Source organism: Papio anubis, chromosome 6 (assembly GCF_008728515.1).
Source record: "Papio anubis isolate 15944 chromosome 6, Panubis1.0, whole genome shotgun sequence".
Classification (NCBI taxonomy): Eukaryota; Metazoa; Chordata; class Mammalia; order Primates; family Cercopithecidae; genus Papio; species Papio anubis.
Genome location: NC_044981.1, coordinates 149,199,325 through 149,226,865, shown reverse-complemented (window position 1 = coordinate 149,226,865; position 27,541 = coordinate 149,199,325). Strand labels below are relative to the sequence as shown.

Below are 27,541 nucleotides of genomic sequence, written 5' to 3'. Positions count from 1 at the left end.
AATAATAATCATTAAAAAGTTGGTAAATTATGGTAAAATGGCATACTATGCAGTCATTAAAGAGACAATGTTGCTCTATATTTATTTACATAGAATGTTATCCTTGGGCAAAAAACTTATTTTAAAAATAGAAGCAGTTTAAAATATGTTTGATATAATGCCTTTTGTAAAAAAAAAAAAAAAAAAAAACCATGTATGGGTATATGTGTAAAAATGTGTATGGGTGTGTGTGTGTTTGTAAATAGGAAATAATTGGAAGATATCCAACACAAGTTTCCATGGATGAGATGGGAGGCGGATGATAAGTGATATTTGTTTCTATATTTTATATATTACTATATTTTCTGTTTTTATGGTAATGAAAAAGTATTAGTTTACATTCTGAAATAAATTTAACTAGCTTAAAATAATATGTAGCAACAATCTTAAAAAATTCTTAATTACTAAAAATCTCATCATCCAATAATTATTTAAATACCTTTTCATACTGTCTATATAAGTCAGCTAATGTTTTATAACAAAGCCTTAAAGTACTAATTTATTATTATGGCCGATGAATCTGTGTGACACCTGAGGACTAAGTATTGACTGACTTAGGTTGAGCTTCGCTGATATTATAGACTGAATTATGGCCCTCAAAATTCATATGTTGAAATCCAAATCCCCAGTATCTCAGAATGTGATTGTATTCAGAGATGGGGTCTTTAAAGAGGTAATTAAGATAAAGTGAGGTCATAAGGGTGGGTCCTAATCCAATAAGATTGGTATCCTTATAAAAAGAGGAGATTTGGACACAAACCTGAGCATATAGAAAACACCATGTGAACATAAAGACAACCATCTAGAAACCACAGAGAGAGGCCTCAGAAGAAACCAGACCTGTTGATGCCTTGATCTTAGATCTCCAGCCTGCAGAACTGTTAGGAAATAAATGTCTGTTGTTTTTACTTACATAGTCTCTGATACTTTGTTATGGCAGCCCTAGCAAACTCACAAGCTGCTATCAACTGGGCTCAAATTGTAGGTTGACTAAGAGATCTGCTCTAGGCTAGATTTGTCTAGGGTACTTTTGCTGGGGCAACTCATCTCCAAATGTCTAAATTTTCTCTTCAAGCACCTGTGAACTTCAAGCTCTGGCATATCCTTCTCATGGATGGCAAGAACACAAGAGAGAAAGTGGAAGCATGAAAAATTTCTTGAGGCCTAATCTTGGAGCTAGCACACTGTCACTTCTGTCTCATTCTATTGGTTTAAGCAATTCACATGAGTAAGCCTAAGGTAGAGAATTATGCTGTGCCTACCATGGGAAAGCATTGCAAAGTGGCGTGGTAGAGTGTAGATGCGGGGGAGGGAGAGTGGGGCAGAGGAATCAGGGCCAATGATATAATCTACTATGATACCTTAGTGTTCACATATCTGTTTATGCAGTCTTAGACCACATACTGTAACTATGTATTTCTAATTTCACTTAATATTTAATCTTACATCACATTTTTAACAGAATTCATACTTTTTATTTTATTGAATGCTTAATATATATATTAATTGAGACTTCAGAGGTACATGGTCAATTGCATGGTGGGATAGTGAGGAACTAGAATAAAGAAAATCACGTTGAAAATTTGTTTCAAAAAATTAGTCAATAAAATTAACATGTAAATAAACCAATATGAAAGTTTAAGTCACATGGAAAATTTCCTAACAGCACAGTGCAGTGTTTTGTACACAGCAAGCACTCAATTATGTTTGTTGAATAGATTCTATGTGAATTTGTTTTGAATGTGGGAATGGTTGCTAAAACAACACATTCAAAATGTGAAAAACCTCATTTGTGGAAACAAAGAACAACAGCAACAGTAAAAAATACATACAAAATGCTGATGACAGTATAAACTGTAAAATGTCACAATTTAGTATCCATCCTCAGCTTTCTGCTTAGAAACACATGGAAGCATTTTACAGGCCTGTTAAAACATTTTGATCCACTTGGATGAAAGATTAGCTAAAATTTAGCCATTCCATTACCACTTTAAAGCCATGATTTTATTTTTGCACTCCAAACACACTTTTAAGTTACTGAACAATGAATTATCAAAGAATTTTGTTTTCTGAAGAGTGGTAAGCCTCATTTTTCTAAGGGGATCAAAGGATGAGAAAGCTTTGTTGAAGGTTTCCTTCTAAGAGAAAGTAAATCTTGGCTCCAAATTCATTTTCCAAATCAGGAAGTAGAAAATTTTTTCAGGAAAGGATTGAACTAGGGAAGTAGAAAAAAAAATATTTTCCACTGGTTAATTATTTTGATAATTTGGTTCTAAAAACATTACCAGTATATATATTGCTAAAAAATATTTTAGTGTTTTATATGGTAAGTGATTCCATCATTTAAAAAGTATGTGGAAATTGCAAAGCTAAGCAGCAGACATATATTTATTACATTTGGTTCATGCACATACTCTAGGGATAGCTAAATGTGTGTATAGTACCCCTCTGTCTCCTCTATGAAACCTCTCCAAAGCTATTATGAATTATATTGTTTAAATATGTACTCACTCAAGCTTCATGAGAGTTATTCCCAAGTCAGTTTCAGACTGAACACATGTTGCATCTGTTTTCTGTTTGTGAATATTGAATGCTTGGCACTTTCATTGGGATATTTTTCTTTGGAATGAAATAATTTCAGATATTCACTTAATCAAAACATCAGTTTCCTTTTCCAGTTTCCATTGTGGATTGTTGGTAGGTTTCCCAGACCTGGTCTCTTGTGCTGTGCAGAGGGACCCTCCTCCTCTTGGTGCATAGGAAGGAGCAGAGGGGAAAGGAGGCAACATCTGGACCATGGGCTTGTCCCTTCTCCACATCTTATTCCTCTCTAGATTTCACCTGACTTGAGGTCTCATTCAAGTACTCTTGAAATTTTAACTGTTTTGTCCTCTTCTGATTATTTATAGCTTTCTTTTTTGTTGTTGTTTTTGAAAATGTTACTGGAAGCAGAAAAATTGAAGTTCTGTGAAGCCACTGGAAACTCACCACTCTCTCTCCTGCCAGTTTCAACAAAAAGCTTTTGTGGACCTATATCTTTGGGATATACATGTTTAAGCTAAATTAACCTGGCAAGAGAGATACATTGAGAAGGGTTGATTGAAGCAGTAAGAGATTGGAAGGGGGGAGGACAAACTCAGAGGCTCTGGCCATCATGCATAGGCGAAATGAAGAAGATCACTACAGTAAAATTCAGTGGAAAAAAAAAAAACCAAACATGTGCTACTGGGAAAAGCATGGACTTCAAAAATCAGAAAAATTGGAGTTGAATCCCAGCCCAACAACTCATAAACTCTGTGACCTCAAGCAAGGTACCCAACTTCCTTAAACCTCACTTTCTCTACTTATAAAATGGGCATGAAATCAGCATAGTAATTGTTCTAAAGACTGAATTATAAAAGTTTTTAAATGCTTAGTGTTTTAATCAGTTTAAATTGCTACAACAGAACACCAGAGACTGTGTTAAACAACAAACATTATTTTTCATAGTTCTGAAGGCTAGGAAGTCTAAGATAAAAGCATGAAGAGATTTGGTGTTAGATGTGTACCCACTACTTGGTTTATACATGGTCAACTTCTCACTGTATCTTCACCTAACAGAAAAAGGGCAAGAAAGCAATCTGCAGTCCCTTTCATACAGGCACTAATCTCATTCATGAGGGCTCCACCCTCATGACATAATTATCTCCCAAAGGCTCCTCCTACTACTATCACATTGGAGATTAAAATTTCAACTTATGAATTTTATGGGAGGGGACAAAAACGTTCAGTTTATAACACCTAGTATATAATAGATGTTCAATGATTTTAAATGGACATATTTGAGAGATATTATAAAAGAAAAAACAAATAAATAATGGACTGAATACAGGAAACCAAGGAGAAAGATACTCAAAGATGGGAAGGTAACTAGGTTATTGACACACATATTGTAGTGGGGAAAGAGAGTCAGTTTAGAGTAAAAGCTCATGAAGTTAGTATTGACCACATTGAGCTTGAAGCGATGGCAGGCTATCTGAGTAAATACGTGCAGAATGTAGTTGGAAATACAGTACTGGAACACATGTGAGAGGTTCCAGGGGGACTACATATTGGGATTAAAGATACGAGTTTTAAAATCATGTACTGAGAAATAATATGTGAGTCCATGAGAACAGACAAACTCACTAGAGGCTAATAGCAGAACCTTGGAGAACATCCATAATTTAGAGAAAAACAAAAGAAGTTAGAAGATCAATTTTTAAAAACTTAGGAGGAGATCTAGGTAAGCCTTCATCTATGGAAACCAATGGAAAAGTCTCAATGAATGGATAATTGACACTATTACATTGTCAATACATTGGAAAGACTATAAATGCCCATCAAGGGGGATTTAAATGCTCAGCAAATTATAGCACATCCACATAAAGGAAAACTATGCAACCTTTAGAGAATGGTAGATCTGTATCTATTGACATGGAAAATATTTTAAAACACATGCGTTAAAAAACCATAGGTTAAAGAACACCATGTGTAGAATGTAATCCTGTAAAAATGAATACATAAATACATATGGAGTAGGTATAGAAAGTCCTTAAAACTGTTAAAGAACACCATGTGTAGAATGTAATCCTGTAAAAATGAATACATAAATACATATGGAGTAGGTATAGAAAGTCCTTAAAATTGTTTTCTGAGTTCTACTAACAATTACCTATGATGGCATCCAAGGCAAGTTTTATTTTTTCTTTGTACATTTCTACACTACTTTTTTTTTTTTTTTTTACAATAATCATGTATCACTTCAAAAACAAAGTATTTTTAGAGAAGAACGAATACTACTGAAGTTGGTATTGTGACTTTATATTCTTATATTATCTGTTGGTCCACATTGAATCCTTTCTGCCACTTGCAGGCCATTTGCTCAGCCTTAGGATGTCTTTCTGCAGGTTACCTCATTGATTGGACCTACCTAGCTCTTTAGTTAGCATTAGTTGAAGTCACTAGTGTTGTCCTTTGAGGTGCTCCGTGGAGAAAAAGTGTTGTGTGGTCAATAGGTTAGAGAACTGTGAATGTGATACCTCACTTTAAGAGATCACCAGTCACTCCTGCACATTCAAGTATCTGTGAAGATGTTCCTGAAAATGAACTTGTCAACATTTTATCTAATACTTCCCCAAAATCTTTGAGCATTGAGCTATTTTCTTGTTTTATCAACTGCTAATATACCCTGGAACTAGTATCTGCAAAGCAGATTATGAGATACATGAACTTAAATGGTGATCCAGTGCTTTGTTACGGACTTTTCAGCTTTTCTTGAGTGAAATTCAGTTTGACCAGCTAGTACGTGCAGTCCCTAGACTCCCTTGGAATCTCTCCAAGAGACAGGTCTGTAATCTAATATTTCCTTTTTTTCTGTGGTAGGTCTCCATCAGGCAGGTTGTACACTGTCAGCAAGTACTTTATAGTTACATTTTTTGATCTCTTCAATATTCTAGTTGGATTAAAAAAAGATAAAAATACAGAGAATCCCAAAGTTTGTTTCTTTGTGTAAATTGTTCATCTACAACTTTCCTCTTATCTGGAAATTAGAAAATGTTAACAATATTTCAGTGGTAGAAAGTTAATCACATTTTGCAGCCAATGAGTTGTTTTAAGAAACTATCAAAGTAATTTATGTTTTCATTGAAGATAAATTGAGAAATAAATAGAAGAAATTTAAAAACATATTAATCACATCATACAGAAAAAAAATCACTGTTAATATTTTGATTGTTAACCCTCTGGACTCTATTTATGTTGATACACATATATAGAGTCTGGATCACCATTTAAGCTCAAATCTTCCATAATCTGCTCTGCAGATACTAGGTCCCAATTTTATTAGCAGTTGCGAAAACAAGAAAGAATTCTATGCTCAAAGAATTTGGGGGAGTATTATTAATAGATTAAATGTTGTCAAATTTATTTTCGGTGTATGTATTTGTTTTTTTGTTATCACCTGAACAACAATGTAGTCACATTATATGTTTGTTATATAATCTGCTTTCCCTCACTAATTAATATATATGTAAATATATTTCCATGTCAAGAATATAGATATACATTATAACTTTTATGGAATAATAAGTATTTAAAATAATTAATAAACTATACCTTCTTAAAGATATTTTTAATGTTTTATAAATTGATACATAATATACATATTTCATGGTACATGTGATAATTTAATACATTTATATAATTTGTCAAGATCAAATCAGAAGGGAAGAGGGAATGAAGAGAGGTTCATTTTTTTTGAGATGGAGTTTCACTCTTATTGCCCAGGCTGGAGTGCAATGGTGTGATCTCGACTCACTGCAACCTCTGCCTCCGGGGTTCAAGCGATTCTTCTGCCTCAGCCTCTCTGATAGCTAGGATTATAGGCAGCCACCACCACGCCCAGCTAATTTTTAGTAGAGATGGGATTCCACTATGTTAGACAGACTGGTCTCGAACTCCTGACCTCAGGTGATCCACCCACCTCAGCCTCCCAAAGTGCTGGAATTACAGGCGTGAGCCACTGCGCCCAGCTCGATTTAATTTTTTAATCTATATTGATTTGGTTTTTGTAAATCATTAGAGATAGGAGTCTAGTTTCATTCTTCTGCATATGGTTATTTAGTTTTCCCAGCACAGTTTATTAAAGAGGCTGTCCTTTCCCCGTAGCATGTTCTTGGCAATTTTGTTGAAAATTATTTGGCAGTAAATGATGGGTTTATATCTGAATTTTCTATTCTGTTCTGTTGGTCTGTGTTTGTTTTCATGCCAGTACCATGCTGATTTGGTTACTTTAGTTTTGTAGTATATTTTGATGTCAGGTAATGTGATGCTTCCAGCTTTGTTCTTTTTGCTAAGGATTGCTTTGGCTATTTGGGATCTTTTATGGTTCCATATAAGTTTCAGATTTGTTTATTTCTGTGAGGAGTATCATTGGTATTTTACTAGGAATTGCATTGAATTTGTAAATTGCTTTGGGAAGTATTGTAAACTTCCTTCTTAGTACTGCTTTTGCTGTATCCCATAGATTTGGGTATGTTGCATTTCAATTTTCATTTGTTTCAAGAAATTTTTAATTTTTTTCTTAATATCTTTATTCACCCTTTGGTTATACAAGAGTATATAATTTAATTTTCATTTGTTTGTGTATTTTCCAAGGTTTCTCTGGTTACTGATTTCTAGTTTTATTCCATTGTGGTCAGAAAAAATATTGATATGATTTCTACTTTTTTGAATTTTTTGAGAAGTGTACTGTGGCCTAAGATATGGTTTATTCTGCACAATATTCCACCTGCTGATAAAACAAATGTGTATTCTGCAGCAGTTGGAAGAAATATTCTGTAAATGTCAGTTAGGTCTATTCATTTTAGCGTGTATTTTAACTCTAGTGTTTCTTTGTTGATTTTCTATCTGGATGATCTGTCCATTACTGAGAGGAGGAGTTTGAAAGTTCCCTACTATATATATATATATATATATATATATATTTTTTTTTTTTTTTTTTTTTTTTTTTGAGAGGGAGTCTCACTCTTTCGCCCAGGCTGGAGTACAGTAGTGCAATCTCAGCTCACAGCAAGCTCCGCCTCCCAAGTTCACACCATTCTCCTGCCTCAGCCTCCTGAGTAGCTGGGACTACAGGCGCCCGCCACCACGCCCGGCTAGTTTTTTGTATATTTTAGTAGAGACGGGGTTTCACCGGGTTAGCCAGGATGGTCTCGATCTCCTGACCTCGTGATCCGCCTGTCTCGGCCTCCCAAAGTGCTGGGATTACAGGCTTGAGCCACCGCGCCCGGCCGGTTCCCTACTATTATTGTATTGCAGTCTCTCGCTTTAGATCTATTGCTTGCTTATAAATACTTGGGAGTTCTGGTGTTGGGCACATAGATTCTTATAATTGTTATATCCTTTTGCTGAATTTATCCCTGTATCATTATATAGTGAATTTCTTTGTCTCTTTTTGCAGTCTTTCATTGGTGGTCTATTTTATCTTATATACATGTAGCTACTCCTCTTCTTTCTTGGTTTCCAGCTGCATGGAATATCTTTTTCCACCCATTTACTTGTAGTCTGTGTCTTTATAGGTAAGGTGAGCTTCTTGTGGTCAGCATATAGTTAGGTCTTGTTTCTTTATCCATTGAGCCGCTCTGTGCCTTTTATTTGGAGAACTGAGTATATTTACATTTAGTGTTATTACTGATAAATAAGAACTTACTTCTGCCATTTAGTTGCTTGTTTTCTGTTTGTTTTGTATCTCCTCTTTTCCTTTCCTTTTTTTTTTTTACTATTTTCCTTTGTGGTTAAGTGATTTTTCTCTGGTAGTATGTTTTAATTTATTGGTTTCATTTTTAGTGATTATATTATATTGTGGTTACATGATACTTATAAGAAACAATGTATAGATATACAGTTATTTTTTAAAGATGACAACTTATCATAGATCACAAGTAAAATAAAAATAAAGAAAAAAATTTAAACTCTCAATGTAAACTTCATCCCCCACCAAATGTTGACTTTGTCTCAATTTACATATGTTTGTATTGCATATCTCTTTCTAAGTTGCTGTAACTATTTTTATTTTTGAAAGATTTGTCCTTTGGGCTTCATACTAGAGTTATGAGTGGATTACACACCATAGTTACAGTATTAAAGTATTCTGGGTTTGTCAATATACTGAATTTCCATCAGTGGTTTTTTTTTTTTTTTTTTTTTTTATCTTCAATTGTTTTATTTTTGTGTGTTAGTGGTTTTTTCCCCCCCTTTCAGATTGAAGAGCTCCCTTTAGTATTTCTTGTAAGATAGGTCTGGTGGTGATGAACTTGCTCAGCTTTGGTTTATCTGGGAAAGACTGCAAATATTACAGTATTCTTTATCATCTTAATCCATTTCTGATACTGGAATTTTGACAGGCATTGCACTGAATCTGTAGGTTGCTTTGAGTAGTATTGCCATTTTAATTATAAATCTTCTAATTTATGAGCCTAGTATTATTTAGGTTTTACCATTTTTTTAGATCTTTAATTTTTTTCAGCAGTGCTTTGTAATTTTTAGTGTATTAAGTCTTTCAACTCTTGGTTAGATTTATTTCTAGTTATCTTATTCTTTTGAGCACTATTGTACACAAAATTGTTTTCTTAATTTCCTTTTCAGATTGTTAGGTATATAGTAACCAACTGATTTTCATGTGCTGATCTTGCGCCCTGCAACTTTACTGAATTAATTAACTTTGGTAGTTTTCTTTTGGATTGAGATTTTCTACATATAAGATTGTGTAATCTGCAAATCAAGATAGTTTCACTTGTTTCTTCCCAATTTAATTGACTTTTATTTCTTTTTCTTGTCTAATTGCTCTGCTATAATTCTAATACAATGTTGGATAGTGATGATGAAAGCTAACATCCTTCTCTTCTTGATCTAAGGGAAACTTCAGTTTTTCACCATTGAGGATGTTAATTATGGGTTTTTCATAAATGTTCCTTATAATGTTGAAGAAGTTCCCTTTTATTGTTAGTTTTCTGAGCATTTAAAAATATATCATGAAAGGGTGCTGGATTTTATTAAATGTCCTTTCTGTGTCACTTCAAATGGTTGTGTGTTTTTTTTTTTTTTTTCTTTGGTCTAGTAATGCTGGGTATTACATTGATTGATTATCTTATATTTAACTTATCCTGTATTCCTGAGATAAACTTAGTTGTGATTTATAATCCTTTTAACATACCGTTGGGCTCAGTTTGCTAGTATTTTGTTGGGGGTTTACATCTATATTCATAATAGATGTTGGTCTGTAGGGTTTTTTTTTGGCAGGGGTGTTTGGGGTTTTGCTTTTGTTTTTGTTTCTTGTGGTGCTTTTGACTGCCTTTGGTCTCGGGAAAGCTTCATAGTTAAGAATATTCCTTTCTATTTTTCAGAAGTTTTAAAAGGATTGGTGTTAATTCTTTAAATGTTTGGTAGAAATCATCAGTGAATTTGGTCCCAGACTTTTCTTCGTTGGGAGGTTTGTGGTTACTGATTTAATCCCATTATTTGTTACAGGTCCATAGAAATTTTCCATCTGCTGTTGAGCCAGTTTTGGTAATTTCCGTGTTTCTAGGAATTTCTCCATTTCATCTAGGCTATTGAATTGTTGGTATACAATTCTTCATAGTACTCATAATCTTTATTTCAGTCATGTTGGCAGTAATATCTCCATTTCCATTTCTGATTTTAGTTATTTACATAATGTTTTTCTTAGCCTAGTGGTTTGTCAATTTTGTTGATCCTTTCTAAGAACTTCTCAAATTTGACGAAATACGTGAATCTACAAATCTAAGGAGCAACAAAATCCAAGGATAAACACAAAGAGATCCATATTGAGATTCAATGGGGTGTCACAGTTCAACATGAAGACTATTATTTTTCTCCGTGTGATGCCTCATTTCCTGTGTCTCTGAGTCTAGAGCCAATCTGATTCAACTTCAGCAGAGGGTACACCTTTTTTATTAGTGTGGAGGAGGGTACTCGTTAGGCTTCTCAGTGTAGGGGAGAGTATCGGGGTCTAAATACTCCTCTTAATGACATGAGTCAGTCTTCCTATTTTCAACTCCAGTCTGCACTGGTTTTCTATGATGCCTCACATTTCTAGACCTTTCTGGAGTTCTGGCCTGGGAACCGATTGCTCCCTAGCTTTTCCCTTTGCAGGTGGTTTTAGTCACCACTTGCTGGTTAACTTTCCTAAATGGTCATTTCCCTTCTCTGCTGTGGTTTCCTCTTCCATTTTCCTTCTGGATTTTTACCTCCTTTTAATATACTAGTGAAGCTCTGGGAAAGATCAGAGATAAACTCGTATCTCATTTAACTTCATAGCTATCTGAAGTTGATATTTTCACCATTTTATAGATGAGGAAACCGAGGTGTAGGAAACTTGTCCAAGGTCACAAATAAGTGATGGAGCCTAGTTTCAATGGTCTTTATATTGCCCTATATAGCCTCCCTGAGAATAAGTACACACAATTTGCCTGAATATCATCTGACTTCACTGTTCAAAATCACCTTTTGTTTTAGAGTTCCCTCTGTTCTTTATGGTAAAAGTCAACAAATTCACCTTTAGAATAGTGGTGATAATGGCTCGGAAAGATGTTGATAGTTGTGCAGGAAGGAAGAATGGATTCACTTTTAGGGAATGGAGGGCAAAGCAAGAGACTCAGGTCTAGCTAAGCCCAGGCCAGAGATAATAGCGGACACACTATTTCATTGCACACAAAAGGTAACACCAAAGTCCTTTGGAAAGGGGAATAGGCTAGTTAACACTTTATTGCCTCTCAACTTCAAGTATCTCCTCTATTGTTTGCACTGCAGTATTGGAGTTGAACCCTTTAAATATTTCTGTTTTGCCATTTGGCATGATGTCAAGCTGCTTTGCTAGTGGAGGAAGAAGCTTCTTTTCTCACTTTCAGGTGTGCTCTTCTCATCAGGTCCCTGAAACACACATGGCTTCTTTAGCTCCTTACTCCTACATCTCCAGCCAGTTCTCTAGGATCTGACTGCTGCTGTGTATAATGATTGGCAGCACTAGATAGCTTCCCTTGCACCAGCTCAGGGAGTTTCATGATAAGAGTTCCTCCTGTGAGACAACTTTCCATGAACAGCTTTCCCTAACACTCTAGAGGGCAGATATCCAGCGAACGTTTGAGAGTGAATTTTCAACAAGTTATACCCATGCAATGCTCTGAGGACTTCTCTGCCATCCAGTGACCCATGAGTGTGGATTCTCTAGAATGTACACACACACACACACATATACGTGTGTGTATATATATATGTGTGTGTGTGTGTGTACATATATATAGAGAGAGTTCTCTTTCTTTTATCCCTTATTCCAATCCTGTTATTATTAAGGATTATATTTAACTTTACATGGTCTCTGACTTTGATTTTTTTTAATAGTAATGCTTGGTATAATCAACTGATTTAAAACTTTTTAAAAATGAATTTCTATGGGCAAATGTTTAAATATGAGAAAAAAAGTTGACATTAAAAGGAATGTCTAATAAGCCTATCCTATTCAACAACCAAGAAAGATATTGCACACCTATTATACATAAAGACATAAAGGCATATATATTTTGGACTTTAAAGAGCTTGCAGGACAGGAAAGGCAAAAACATTTTATCTTTAATGCCAACTCTTACTATCTGGGTTAATGGCTATCTGGGTTGATATGGATCTCAAGGCCAGAAAGGAATGATCAATCTGTGACATCAGACACAAGTAAAAAACAGGGAGTGGTGGAAAAGCATGTCAGCTGTTACCTAGTCAGTTTCATAGATTTAGTAAACTGAAGCACAGAAATTTAAATGACTTGCCCAAAGCAAAGTTGTATAATGTAAAGGCTGGTGCTAGACCCGTATATGCGACTTCCAGTGCATTGTTCTTTACATGTTGCTGCTCTAGATGACGATGGTGTTTTGAGGTCAGGTCAGAAGTGCAAACAATTTAAGACGAGGCTTGTTTACCTTACTTACCTATTGGGGTCCAGATGTGTTTTTCTGGGAAATCAGATTTATTGCCCACCAAAGTCGCAAACAGACTGGAAATAAGATAGATTTACAGAATTTTCTGCCTAACTCTAGAAATAGGATGGCAGAAGAGTCATTACGTTAAGAAAGCCCAGTGCTTTGTCATTTACTTTAAGACATATTAATTTGGATTTCAGACAAAACAGATTACAAAAGGGTGTTTGGCATCAAAAGGGAATAGCACAGGAATTATGCCTAAGCCTATTACATATGAACACTGAATTATACAAATAAATGTGTGTGGCAATAATAATGCTTACGTGATTGTTGGGAAAGATGACAGCTAGTAATAATTTGGACTTTGAATTATATTCTTTCCTGGAAAATGGTATTTAGAGTAAATTTTTCACACCTACTTGCCCAAACTTTCTTATCAGATGCTGAGTTGAAAAGAACATACCTAGATTCTATGAAAATTAGAAATCTAAGCCTTTTTAAGAATATGACTTTGGAAATACTGGTGAACAGATCTCCCATCCTTACGCTTGGAGGGCTATTATCTACCACGGGCACAACAGGGCACAACAGTGCCCTCTTGAGCACCTTAATTTCACCTAGTCTAGTCAAAGGCAACACAACTTCAAACGTTCTGGCTAGACTTCAGAATAAGAAAATTTTTGAAGTGCATTTCTCACTTAAGGACATAGCATACTAAAAAAATAAAAGCAAAAGGGGAAATTCTTGGCCTTTTAAATCAAACATTATTTGTTGCCAGAAGTGTAATGACTTTTTGTTGGTATTTGTTAAGTACAACCAGTTTTGATACTGTGTTCTCTTTTACTTTAGGAATTGCCTGTCTGTACTTTCCTTTAAAAGTTTAACCTGTACACCATCCTATTAAGTATGTGGCAAGTGCATGGAAGTGACCCTGGATGTTTACTTCTGAAGAAACCAAAAAGATGACTAGTAGAGGATACGAGAGAAGCTGGAAGCTACTGATTTATCAATAGAATCAAAAATCCACAACACAAAAACAGATTAGAGCTTCTTTGTTCAACTCACGCCTAAGTATAAACCACTGGTTGCAAAATGGGTCTGGCCAAAAAAATTTCCTATTCAGAATCCTGCTACTCATTTTACTTTAGAAATATTATACATTTCTTTAACATTTAGAGTAAAACAACCTTAATAAAAAGAGCAAATAACAGAATCTAATCAAGGTGTCTTCTGTCCTTAACCGGCTGTTTATTCTACTAAAAAAGAATTTTTCATAATAATCCTAATCATAAGTCTGCAGTGTTCAAAGACCAAAGGAGTTAGGTACTTAGTTTAGTAAACAGTAGTCGTGGAACAAGCACCCAATGCCCCTGAATATTCACTGTTTTAAGCTATAATTCCTAGAAGTAAATTTCAATTTTTTCTCATTCTGTATACTAACCGATTCTTACCAGCAGTCAAAACAGAAATTATTCTGGCTCTAATATTAGTTCCATTTTGTCTGATCAGCAAAGTCACAATTAGTCAATGACTACCAGATATACTCTACTGTGTTTTGCAGATGTAAAACTTAGAAATTAGTGTTATAATTCTTATAGAAAAACCTTAAACAGTATACTTAACTGTAGTTTAATTCAAATAGTTTTTAATCCAATATTGCATTCAAAAAGAACCTGGTAATACATGTTGCTCTGCTTGTTACATGGGCCACCGAGTGACTGTAAAACACACAGAAAAATTTTTAAATGCAGTATCTGCCATCTTGTGGTAGAGTGAGGAAATGCAGCAATTGAGAAATTGCTAAATGCTGTGATCCTGAACATTTCTCCACGTTGCTCATGTAAATAGCCAATAATAATAATATGATAGTTCTATTTTTCTGTAATCTATTTAATACCCTTTTTCTTGAGATTATCCTTGAGTACATTACAGAGGCATTAAATCCCCCCAAAGTTGTCAAATACTATTCGTATCCTTGCTAAAATCAGGTCTCAAAAAGATTGCTTCTCTATCCACCACGACCTAGCAGTCTGACGCTAGTAGGCCTCAAACTGCAACAAAAGGCTCAGATACAACCCATCTGGCATCTAAAGGAACACTTGAAAATTTAGAACTTCCCCTGGCACCACTCTTACCCAACTACCTACCTTTACCTCATAACAACAGCAAGCCAGGCGTGGTGGCTCATGCCTGTAATCCCAGCACTTTGTGGGACAGAGGCGGGTGGATCATTTGAGGTAAGGAGTTCAAGACCAGCCTGGCCAATATGGTGGGAACCCGTCTCTACTAAACATACAAAAATTAGCCAGGTATGATGGTGCACGCTTGTAATCCCAGCTGCTTGGGAGGCTAAGGCATGAGAATCACCTGAACCTAGGAAGCAGAGGTTGCAGTGAGCTGAGATCATGCCACTGCACTCCAACCTGGGCAACACAGTGAGCTCTGTTTAAGAAAAAAAAAAAAAAAAAAAGACCAAAAAAAAAAAAAAAAGCAGCTAACCCTTACTGAGCATTAACTATGTTATTAACTCAATCCTCACAACAAACCTATGAAGTAGGGACTATTATTTTCCTCATTTTAAGTTACAAAAAAACTGAGGCACAGAAGTTAGTAATTTTCCTAAGATTATAGTGAAGAGACCCTAAGTTATTGAAATGATTACTACTTGTTTTCAAAAGCCCCTATCATTTCTATCACAATGTGAATAACAAATATTACCAATCCCAGTTATCAAAAAAACTTCAGCAGTATTGCTATATCAAAACCATAAAAAAACAGAAGATGCAGGTCACTAACTTCAATGTAAAAACTTCAAATAATCACCCATTGACAGAATGCTAGTAGCTCTGGTAGAAGGGCAAAGCTTAGATATAACTAGCTTAGAGTACCAATGCTGACGTAGAACAGTGTCCACCCATGCCATAGACAACTGAGACAACGTGGCACCTTCATTAAATGAATTAAATAACTTTTGAGTTAATGTCTTAGTTTGCCAAACCTGACATGAGTTTCCTCAAACACTTGCCAATAGTTGCTTTCTAAGTCTGTAACATGATAGGTTTAGGTCAGGTACAGTGGCTTATGCCTGAGTCAGGAGAATCGCTTGAGCCTAAGAGTTTGTGACCAGCCTGGACAACACAGGGAAACACCGTCTCTCCAGAAAAAAATTTAAAAATCAGCTAGGTGTGATGGTGCACACTTGTAGTCCCAGCTACTTGGGAGGCTGAGGTGGGAGAATACCCTGAGCCCAGAAGTTCTAAGATGTAGTGAGATACGATCATGCTACCACACTCCATCCTGGGTGACCGAGATCCTTCCTCTAAAAAAAATAAATGGCCAGGCGCGGCAGCTCATGCCTGTAATCCCAGCACTTTGGGAGGCCAAGGCGGGTGGATCACGAGCTCAGGAGTTCGAGACCAGCCTGGCCAACACAGTGAAATCCTGTACTAAAGACACAAAAAAATTAGCCAGGCATGGTGGCAGGCGCCTGTAATCCCAGCTACTCAGGACGCTGAGGCAGGAGAATGGTTTCAACCCAGGAGGTGGAGGTTGCAGTGAGCCGAGACTGCGCCACTGCACACCAGCCTGGGTGACAGAGTGAGACTGCCTCAAAATAAATAAATAAACAAACAAAATATGTTTAAAAAAAGAGGTTAAAAAGTAAGTCTCTCTATAGCTTTTTATTTACTGAGGTTAAAGATCTTTTCATATTTACAAACTGTTTCCCAGTTCACATCCTTATACATTGTGTTCCTCTACTATCTTTACATATGAGCCTTTTGACCTGGGATGTGTTACAAATCTGCCTCCCACTGTCTCTTGTCATTTTTCTTGACTTGGCTTCCAAGTTTTTGTTGGTCCACTGAATTAATTTTTGTTATCAAATGTATCATTTATTTTATAGTTGAGTTTGGTGTCACACTTAGGCCTTCTCCAATCCATTTGCTTTAAGAGTTTAGGTTTTTGGTAGTTTTATCTTTTTCTATTTAAATCTTCTAGTGGAGGGCAGAAAACTCCTTTTTTTTTTCCATTTGGTTATCAGTTGTTATCCTAATTCCACTTACAAAATAACATCTGTCCTTGCCAATTTCAAATACCATTTTTATCCTACATGAATTTTTTAAAGTATTAGGGTATTTTGACATCCTACTATGTTACACTGACCTTACTAGACACCAGGACCATAGCGCCTTTACAAATTATTTCTAGAAATTGTTGTTATTACAAATGGGGGTCTTTGTTCTTCTAACAGATTTGGTCACTGTTACTGATTTCTGGATATTAATGCTGTACCAAATCACCTTGCTGAAATTGCTTTAATTCTCTTGAGGTGTTAGTTGTATATAACAAACTACTTAAAAAACAAAAACTCTTAAATACACCCAAGGAGATTCAGTATAGTATTGAAGTGTACAATTTCAGTATGTTCACACAATGGAATACATAGCAGTCAAAATGAACTATACTTAACACGTCTCAACAGGGGTAGATCAGAATATTGGATGAAAAAAAGCAAAGGGCCTTTGTCTCCCAGCACCTGAGTACTGAGCTCAGTTCCCATCTTTACTGTCCATCTCCTCCGGGATCTCCTAGGTGACTCTACCACAGCCCCCACTGTCCTGTGAGCTGCAGGTACTGGGAGATCCATAGGGAGGATGCCGGAACCTCTGAAGCCTGGGAAATGGTATTTTCTTATTTGAAACTGAGGATCATCATGGTGGACAGGAGGCACGGTGGGAGGAGGGCGAGGGATAAAAGACTACAAATAGGGTGCAGTGCTCGGGTGATGGGTGCACCAAAATCCCACAAATCACCACTAAAGAACTTACTCATGTAACCAAACACCATCTGTACCCCAATAAGCTATGGAAAAATAAAAAAAAGAAAAAAAGGAAAGTTACAGAATTGTCTAAATGTAATACCATCTGTTTCACCAACACTAAATACATTTAACTATCCTCCTAACCAAGGGACTAAGTTCCTTAGTTCCTAATGTCATAAAGGTTTACAGGTTGGTAACAAATATGTAGCTGAAGTACAAAAACATGGGTAAAACATGCACAAAAACATGGATAAAATAATCACAATAGTGATTACTTCTTAAGGCTGGGATTACAAATGACAAAAGTACACAAAGAGAGCTTCAATTTAGGTGTATTTTAAGAAAAAAACACTGAAGCAAATATAGCGAAAGTAAAATATTTGTTAAATCTGGGTGGGTGCACAGCTGATCATTACAAAAGTCTACGTGCTATTGTGAATGTCTGAAATATTTAACAGAGCTGTAGAGAAATATTTTCTCTTAATATTTTATCTCAAAAGAATCAATTTGGGCCTGACAAAAAAGGAGATTTTACTGATTTTGGCAAGTTCCTAAAATGTTTTGTCTTCTTTGCACATCTTAGTAGCAGGAATTACCCTCACTTGTCTGCTTCCTGGCACTAGAATGTAAGCTCTGAGTGAAAGCATTTTTCCATTATATTCAGTTACACTCCCACAGTCTTAAAATGGGCAGACACACAGTAAGTAGTTGTTGAATGATAAATCATTTGTGTTTACTTCCTTGACTTAGAAACCTGGATGTCATGTAACTAATAATGGAACCTGGATGCCATGTAAATGCAGTAAAAGAAACAGGTTTTGTCTCAATAGCAGGTTCCATTTTAACCCAGCAATATACTAAACAGGCAAGTCTGGTCAACACAAGTTCTGGTCCGTTTCTTCTTTCAATTCAGAATTTCCATTTCAATTTTTGAGGATCTTTGGGTCAGCTCAAAGAACTCCTACATCTCAATTGTAGAGTCTGTATTATTATTTCATAAATTGTAATGGGATGTTAATCTTCACTGATACTAACTGGCTAAGTTATAGAGGGCAAGGTGGTAGAATTTCTATTGCAAAAATAAATAATAATTACTATAAATACTCTTCCCAAAGAAACAAAAAATAAGATATCTTTCCAGCTGTAATTATTATCTTTCATCTAGAGTGTATTGTAAGTCTAAAGAAATGATGTCATTAGCCATTGAAACAAGATTTCATATTGTAGTAATAAACAGACAAAAGACAATCCAAGTACAATTTTTTAATAAAGATAATTACAAAAGATGGAAAAATCAGCTCAGAAAGGCCAATTACTTCTTTAATAGATCAGTTTTTTTGACATAATAACTCACATCAATTTTAAATACTATCACATAAAGCATGGTGGAGAAAAGAAATTTTGCTTCATAATTAGAAAAACTCACAATAAAACTTGCCAAGAAAAACAAAAATGAAAAAGCCATTTGAAAATAAATACAGTCCATGCCAAAGTAGTATAAAATGAAGCCAGAAGTCTTCAAAAAGAAAACATTTTCCTTTCAATATTTTCTTTTTAATGATTTTCTGAAATTGGTGAGACTGTCAAATTCAGGGGTTGCTGAGCTGTTCTGATTTGGTTCTGTTAAAAGAGGCAATGTGAAATATTAACAATGGCACAATCTTGATTTCAATGCACTGACCTACTCTATTGATCAGGTCCTGTAGGCTCATGCTAACGAACACATTAATTGATAATGTCTTAAGTGTTTCTGGATAATTAATGCCTTAATCTTTCTAGTGATTTTATAATCATTCCAAGTTATCCTGTAAAGGCTGGCACAAAATTATGTATGCTCAAACTTTTACATGCTTTCTGACAATAAAATCCTCAACTGTTTTTACTTAAAATTGTTTCTTAAACGTACCTATCTCACAACACTAAAAAAATCATGTACACAGAAATAAGAACACCATGAAAACCAAGTGCACATATAAAAGACAATAGCAAAAAAGGATCTCAGATAAATGATGTACAAAAATACAAACTGACTTAGTTTATATTGATAAACCAATAGGTAAGATGGCATATGTTGTCTTATGTACCAATACAAACTAAAATTCAGAGTACCTCATAATGATGTTCTAAGGTTCAGTCTAGTATTTCTGAAGTGTGTACACACACACACCAATAAACATGTTTAGCATTTTTATAGTATGTAAAAAGTACTCAATAAGGAACATCATTTACCCTTTGGTATCTGTTTTTTCACCACTGTTGTCCTTGGATTTATCTTCTTCCTTAACGTCTAAAAATAAAGATTGGGAAAAGATTAAAACCTATTTTGAAATATAAAATGTATATATATTATTTCAAAATATACTTTATTTTTAAAATATAAAAAAGTATCATGCAATCTTAGTATTAATGAATTAGGGTCTAAATAAGCTTTGTGTTGGGTGTTTCCTAAACTATGGCAGTACAAGCTATGAACAGTCACCGGATTGGGGTGGGGAGGAAGAGAAAAGGTGGCCCTAACTCTAGGTTTTGACCTATAGATTTAAAAAGAGTATTTCATTTTTCTGTAGGCTGAAGAAGTTTAACAACTGCAAGGCCCTATCAGAAGAGCCCCATCACCAAATAGAGGGTTTATTTTTTAAGCACAGAAAAGATAAAGCTTTTAAAAATGAGAACACCAAAAATAGACAAGACGACGACATAGTGAAAATGAAAGAAAAGAAAAAAAGTTAGAAAAATCCTACAGCTAAAGTTAAGTCCTTACCTCAGTCATGGCTTGAATTTTTGGATGTCAATCAGTATACAAATATAGACTGAAGCCATCATTATAATACACTGCGAAGTTAAAATTATAAAATGGTAGATAGAGAACTGTATGTAGCCTATTGAGGAGTGAATTCACAAGGAAAAGAATAGAACTAGATGTGTCAGATGTTACAAATTACGAACTCTCTAGTTTAAAAAAAAAAAAAAAGAGCCAGCTTATTCACACAACTTCAATTTGATAGATACAGGAAAAATTGGATCAGTACCTCTAAATCAGTTTTTCACACGCTACAGGATCAAAATTAACAGGTTAACTAAAACGTGTGCTCATCACCATTACCTGCATTAGGAAATGCATCAAGCGCTGAGAATACAAATATTTAAGATATTGTGTTCCCTAGCCATGAGCAGCTCAATCTAGCAGGGAGACAAAATCCTGTGAGGTGCTATAATATGTGTTAAATAAAATGGCAGAGGCATGTGTAAGTGTTCTGGGAAGTCAGATGAAAGGTAACAGATTCAGGTAGCAAATTCAATTGCCTAAAGCTAACACAGCGTTTTAAGGTAAGGCAATGTATCAACGTATTAACTCCTCCCTAACCCACATCCCAAATCCCCTCCTAGCTTTCCTCAGAGCTTTTAATGTTTTCTTCAATTTCTGAACAAAATCCATTATTTGACCTTTTTCAAAATGGCAAAACTGGTCTAAAGGTATGTAACTCTTCTTTGTGTTTTCTCCCATTAAATAAGCTTTAGGTAGTTAAAAATTACCTTAGAAGTTCAGTTCTGACCATGCATTACAAATAGATTCATAATTACTTTGTCCTCTTTCTTACCCAATCTCTATCACAGTACAATGTTTACTATTTTAAACCTACGTTATCAAGAAGATAAAGTTTCCTATATTATTAAAGCAAACAGGAACAATAACATTTACATAAAAGCTTTAAGAGCTAAGCACCACTTATATGTAAGAAAAAAGAGAGTCATCTACCTAGCATAGTTCCTCCTTTGATACCTGTGAAACTGACTTTAGGATCCCATAAACATTACAATGTAGCTCAATTTTTAAAATTTACAATTCAAACAACTACCAAGAAACAAATCTGACCTGCTTTTTTGTCCTCTGTTTCTTTCTTATCTTCTTCAATTCTAGCTTTCTTTGCTCCTTTCTTATGATCAGCCACATTTCTTCGACCTCCTTCTCCTTCATCCTCAGAATCTGAGAATTCTTCATCACAAGCTATCCGCTTGTCTGATGCTCGAACTGCACAAAAGATTTTAATAAATTTTGACAAAAACAGTCATAGGTTTTATAATCATTATAGCATACTCATACAAATGCACCAGCAGTTACCACACTTAAAGGTAAAGGATAACAGATGCCTAATGATTTTAAAATTTGAATGGAATGAATGGTTTACTTAATATTGAACTTTGCTTTCATGTATGAAGAAATGGCTCAAAAACACATAATAAAAATTGGGGGAATTTCTTTTTCTTTTAAAAATGCTGAAACTCTGAAGGAAAAAAGTGTGTTTTTCTAATGGGGATAGGAATAATATCATTACTTAAAAAGTAGCATTTTATTTCAGAGCTGAGAAGTGAAGTAGACCAAAAAAAGTACCAATACCAAATATGTTAGACAGTCTATACCACTACATGTACCATTATGCTACAATCTAACCATTATATTAAGTGTAATGAGAAGTTGCAAAATCAAACAGATGTTTATTTGGTTCAACCTACTTCAGATAAATGAGATGTCTTATTAATTGCCAAATATACTAAAGTGGCTAGCTTTTAATAACTTTCAATCATGTATGTATATCCAGCCATACAAACTGAAACTGCTGACACCCAAATCAGGTTTTGAGATCAGGAAGGTAAATCTCTGAAAGTGGCAAAAATGACAATAATAATAGTGTGCTCGTGAACATGACTTAACAGTGAAGTTCTTAGGCCACTAAAACCTTCAATTTGAAGTATCATTTTGACAAACTGGAAAAACAAAGGCATTATCTTACTAGAAATTCTCTTGTCTGGATCTTCTCCATCTTCATCTCCACTGTCTTCATGAACAGCATCTTCTGGAATAGCTTGCATCTGGACACCAGGTGCATGAGGTAACATGCGCAAATTTTCAAATAAACGCTGTCTAAATTACACACACAAAGTTTATTAGACAAAATTCAATTTCTTTGCAGTTCTTACATGCAAGAGAAAATATTTAGCAAAAAATTTCATCTTTGGTCTAGCTAAACCTATAAATTAAAAGGTCTCTCTCTGTTGCCCAGACTAGAGTGCAGTGGCAAGATCATAGTTCACTGCAGCCTCAAACTCCTGGCAATCCTCCTGCCTCAGCCTCTGCATTAGGACAACAACTGTATGCCACTATACCTGGCAAATTTTTAAATTTTTTGCAGACAAGATCTCACCTATACTGCCCAGGCTGGTCACAAACTCCTGGTCTAAAGCTATCCTCCCATCTTTGACTTCCAAAGCATTAAGGTTTATAAGCATGAACCACCTTGACTGGCCAAGGAGGCATTATTTTAGTCCCCCATTTCAATGAGAGGAAAACATAAGCACAAAGGCAGGTGAACTTATCAAACATCATACAGCTTGTTTGTGGTACAGAGGTGACTCAAACCCATGCTATGTACTATAATGTCTCTACTTTGCTTGTGGAGACAAAGCCTTAACAAAATGTTTCAGACAATGAAAATAACTTATAGTGCACCTTGCAATTTTCAAATACTTTTCAACTAATAAAAAAATATTATTTCCATTAACTGAAGAAATTAAATGGCTGAACATGGCGGCTCATGCCTGTAAGCTCAGCACTTTTGAGAGGCAGAGGTGACAGGATCACTTGAAGCCAGGAGTTCGAGACACCCATCCTGACAAAAAAATTTAAAATTAAAAAAAAAAAAAAAGAATAATCAGTAACTTAATGTTTTAAATCCTTTAGAAAGAAACAAGAGAAATGTCTAATAAAGTTAAAAGGACCCATCATACTTGGCCCTCTAAAGCATCCTAAATCTTTGTCAAGATAAAATGTTTATCAAAACAATTCAACGATTTCTTACTTTATCTTTTCCATATATTCTGGAGTGTTCTGGTTTGTCATGTTTGAAGGACTAATATGCAGTTTGAAGTCTGGTCCAAAATACTCAAAGTAATCATTATACGGCAACTCTATTGAAAACAATAAAATAGAGTTATACATTACAAGCTGAGTTTTCACAAAAATCCATGCACAGAATCCAGATTTAGGCGGTGAAATAGTTCCAAAGAAAAGGTTTAAAAGTGAACATAAAGTGAATGTTCTCCTATTTATAAAGAATGGCACTTACTCTAATCATCCATCCATCCATTTTGATATATAGTCTCTGACTTTCAACGGCTTGACTTACAGTTTTCTGGCTTTTTTGTCACAACTTCAATGTCTTGTATTCAATAAATTACATGAGATATTCAACATTTTATTTTTACAAAACAGGCTCAGTATTAGATTATTTTGTCCAACTGCAGCCTAACCTAACTGTTCTGAGCATGTTCAAAGTAGGCTGGGCTAAGTCATGTTTGGTAGGTTAGGTGTATTGTATCAATCTTCTACTTATCATACTTTCAACTTATGATGGGTTTATCAGGACCTAATTGCAACATAAGTGGAGGAGCATCTGTACTGACAGTTCAAACAATAAAGATATCATAATAAGAACACTTACCATTGGGAATCTCACAATCAAGGGCAACCGCAGTCTCATATGTCCAACATCGAGCAACATTACGGATTGTGTATCCACCTCCACCAAGCATCAGTAATGGTAAGTTAAAAGTTTTTACAACTTCTACACATTTAGCATGACCTAAGACAAGAAGATTTGGGTAACAACAAAATCTGCATACTGCAACAGTTTGAAAAATAAATTTTAAAAAGATAGTAAGTGCAAATGTTATTCAACCAAAATGGTTTTCCAAATATTTAAAAAACAAATAAAAATGTAAAAAAGTTCGAGTCTAAAACTCCTTTCCAAACACGTTTCACACAATAATACATTAAAAAATTAAGATTAACTAGCTATTTAAAAGTTTTTAAACACTATTTTGCACTTTTTAAAACACTTTAAACACTTTTTAAAAGTGTCCCTGATGGAAGTCAAGTACACAATTATATTAAGACTATAATATGAACATACACCTATTTTATTAACACAGAAAGATGTTCATGTAGGGTTACATGGTGAAATTAATAGGTTACAATAAAACATTATGTATAATCTAAATTAATTTTTATTACCACTTCTTTCCTTATGGACATGTGTAAAATAATTACGGAAAGCTAAACAACATAGTTTAACCCTGAGTTAACTTTAGGTAGTGGTACTGAGTAATTTTCATAACTTAAGAGTTAAAAATATCTATTACTATTTTCAAAAATTTCAACTTCTATGTGTAGAAATTTAAATATAATATTAATAGTAAACCTAACATAAAAGTAAATATTTTCTGTGGATAAATGTCTTAATTCAATAATCATTTATAAGTTACCAGTAAGTTCTCCTTGAGGAATATTACCAGTTAGGCAATAACTCAATCTTTAAATAAGAAAATCGTTTTTCTATATTTCTTTTCAATTCAGAGTTAATTTTACAAAGTTTATCTGTTCTCTTCATGTAACTGTATACTGTGGGAATTTTCATGAAGCATTCTTCAATAGTTGCCCTATGTGATTTACATAATTCTAGCACCCAATTTTTATTACTGCTACTAGAAAAGTTTCTTATAACAGATAAAAACCATTTGGATATTTTTAAAGACAAAACAAACATACAAAAAGTTAACTTACAGGCTTCCAAGTAAAGACAGCTGGCTAAACAAAGAGATGTTTACTTTTCCTTCATTCCAAAACTTGACAAAAATGACTGGAAAGGGATTTTTTTTAAAGGCCAAAATTCATAAAAATGAAGAATGGGAGAGAATACAAGAGCAAGAACATAGCTGATGGGAGCAAGGAGATGGACAAGAGATAACTAACTTCAGCAGATCTGAAAAAGCTGAATCAAAGCTGGCAGTAGAGAAACTCAGAATGAAGTTTAAGACTTGGGAATTACAAATATCCTTACATGCTTTATACAACTGAAACACTATTAGCTGAAATACAACGTTAATTTTTCTCTAAGAATGAAATGATTATAAAAACTATTAAGTACAAAAACATTAAGGACTTTCATGTCTAACAGGAAAACTGCTAGTTAATACACACTCTTAAAGAGTACATTAGGTAGATCGTTTTAGAAAGTTTATAGGCCGGGCGCGGTGGCTCAAGCCTGTACTCCCAGCACTTTGGGAGGCCGAGACGGGCGGATCACGAGGTCAGGAGATCGAGAGCATCCTGGCTAACATGGGGAAACCCTGTCTCTACTGAAAAATACAAAAAACTAGCCGGGCGAGGTGGCGGGCGCCTGTAGTCCCAGCTACTCAGGAGGCTGACGCAGGAGAATGGCGTGAACCCGGGAGGCGGAGCTTGCAGTGAGCTGAGATCCAGCCACTGCACTCCAGCCTGGGCGGCAGAGCGAGACTCCGTCTCATAAAAAAAAAAAAAAAAAAAAAAAAAGTTTATAAACATTTTGAGGCAAAAGGTGGTTATTAACACATTAAGTTACATGCTGTTCAACCACTGCTGACCTACAAAGGGACAATTAATTTAATATCATTTAACTTAATGTAGAATAACAGACTATACCATAATTCTAATACAGCTGGTATAGTAGCAATCGTAACATTAAGTAAAGAAGCTTTTAATATCTGTATTTAGTTATCCAATTCCATTAAGACCAGCAGTTGTTCTGGAGAAAGTTCTATCTGAGAATTATCTACATCTTAGAGAATACAAAGCAGAGTATCAACTTGCTACCTAAAAGTTCACATGGAAAAAAACCTCTAAAATCATACACAAACACTCATGATAAAAATCATTTCTAACCAACAAATAAATTTTAAGATCTTATTAAATTTCAGATTTATTCTTACACCCTAGAAGTTCATTCCAGAATGGTGATATTTTGCTTTGGCCTAGACTTCCATCATATGCTGACTTCAACACGTGATCAAAATTTAGTATGTACTGCAGCACTCCTAATCTCCCACACACTTTTTATCAGGAAGCTACTTGAGAAGGCGCTCCACCAAAACATGAGAAAAAAATTAACGACAGAGAATAGAGCCACCAGGGAGAACCAATACAACAGAAAAAAAGCAGAGAACAGCTATATGTCCCGCCAGGTCTACCAAAGATAGTCATCCAAACATGAACAGATGAGAAGGCTGTTTTTCAAGAAGGTAAAAGTGACAGAATACTCAATGGATCTGAACATATGGAGATACTGAGACACCAGTAGTTTAGCAATAAGTGGAGAGAAAACTAAGCAAATGTGAAACTTAGGAACAATTATGCGGCAAAGAAAACTTGGATAAGCTGAAAAGTATTTAAAGATGCTGCTGTAAACACTAAATGTCACGACCAAATTCTGATTTGTAAAAAACAGAGATGTGGGAAGGGTTACAAGTATGCTGTGGGCAAAGTGGTGAGGAGAGCTAAACCCTCTTCTTCCTTAATGAGAATAATCCAATTAAGTAATAAAGTATGCATGTTTTATTGACACTGAGTCAACAAAAACATTCGAAAATAGCTGCCTTGGGTTCAAACTACAATAAACTAAAAAACTAGTCATGTATAAATGTACATATAAATCTGCCACAATGTAAGAAGAATAACTCTAGTCATATATACAACAGACAAAACCCCAGGAAAAATGCAGAGTATAGTGTTAAAACAGCAGGCAAGAAATTAAAATGAGAACTTTTATGGGAAGTTCTTAGGTGGAAGAAAAACCATTTTTTTCTGGGAATACCACCCTTTGAATTGCTTACCTTTCACTGTTAGATTGAAACAACCCAGTCTATCACCAGATAATGAGTCTGCACCACACTGTAATACCACAGCACTAGGTTGATACATCTCCATCACCTTTGAGATAATCTACACACAAGATAACAAATGTCAGCATCTCCAATAACATTCTGAAATTCCATTCCAATTTTGAAAACAATACTTACAGGCTTAAATATCTGCCCATATGACTCATCATCTATACCATCTCTCATTGGAAAATTGACAGCATAGTATTTGCCTTTTCCAGCACCAATATCCTAAAATACATAATTAAACAGATCTTAGAGAATATTCTATAACAAAAAGTTTGACATTTGCTTACTACATTTTGAAAAGACTAAAAGACTATTAAGGATCCAATTTTGAATTCATCTTAGAAGTTGAGACCGGAACAATCAAATTGAGAAAGGAAATAATAAAGAACAAATAAGTATATGCTCCAATATTTAT

General features: G+C 34.9%; 1 protein-coding gene across 2 annotated transcripts in view; it reads right to left on the bottom strand.

The window, feature by feature from the left end:
- Nucleotides 1–18,615: 18,615 nt before the first annotated feature.
- The window catches only part of HDAC2 (histone deacetylase 2), a 30,833-nt gene continuing 21,907 nt past the window's right edge, over nucleotides 18,616–27,541 (bottom strand). For both annotated transcript variants that reach the window (XM_003898288.4, XM_021937951.2), the window contains exons 7-14: nucleotides 27,256–27,348; nucleotides 27,070–27,178; nucleotides 23,865–24,005; nucleotides 23,223–23,331; nucleotides 22,158–22,288; nucleotides 21,242–21,397; nucleotides 19,597–19,654; nucleotides 18,616–18,987 (exon numbers count right to left, since the gene is read on the bottom strand). In XM_003898288.4, coding sequence (XP_003898337.1) covers nucleotides 18,957–18,987; nucleotides 19,597–19,654; nucleotides 21,242–21,397; nucleotides 22,158–22,288; nucleotides 23,223–23,331; nucleotides 23,865–24,005; nucleotides 27,070–27,178; nucleotides 27,256–27,348 — 828 coding nt within the window. In that variant the 3' untranslated portion in view covers nucleotides 18,616–18,956. The remainder of the gene's footprint in view (nucleotides 18,988–19,596; nucleotides 19,655–21,241; nucleotides 21,398–22,157; nucleotides 22,289–23,222; nucleotides 23,332–23,864; nucleotides 24,006–27,069; nucleotides 27,179–27,255; nucleotides 27,349–27,541) is intronic.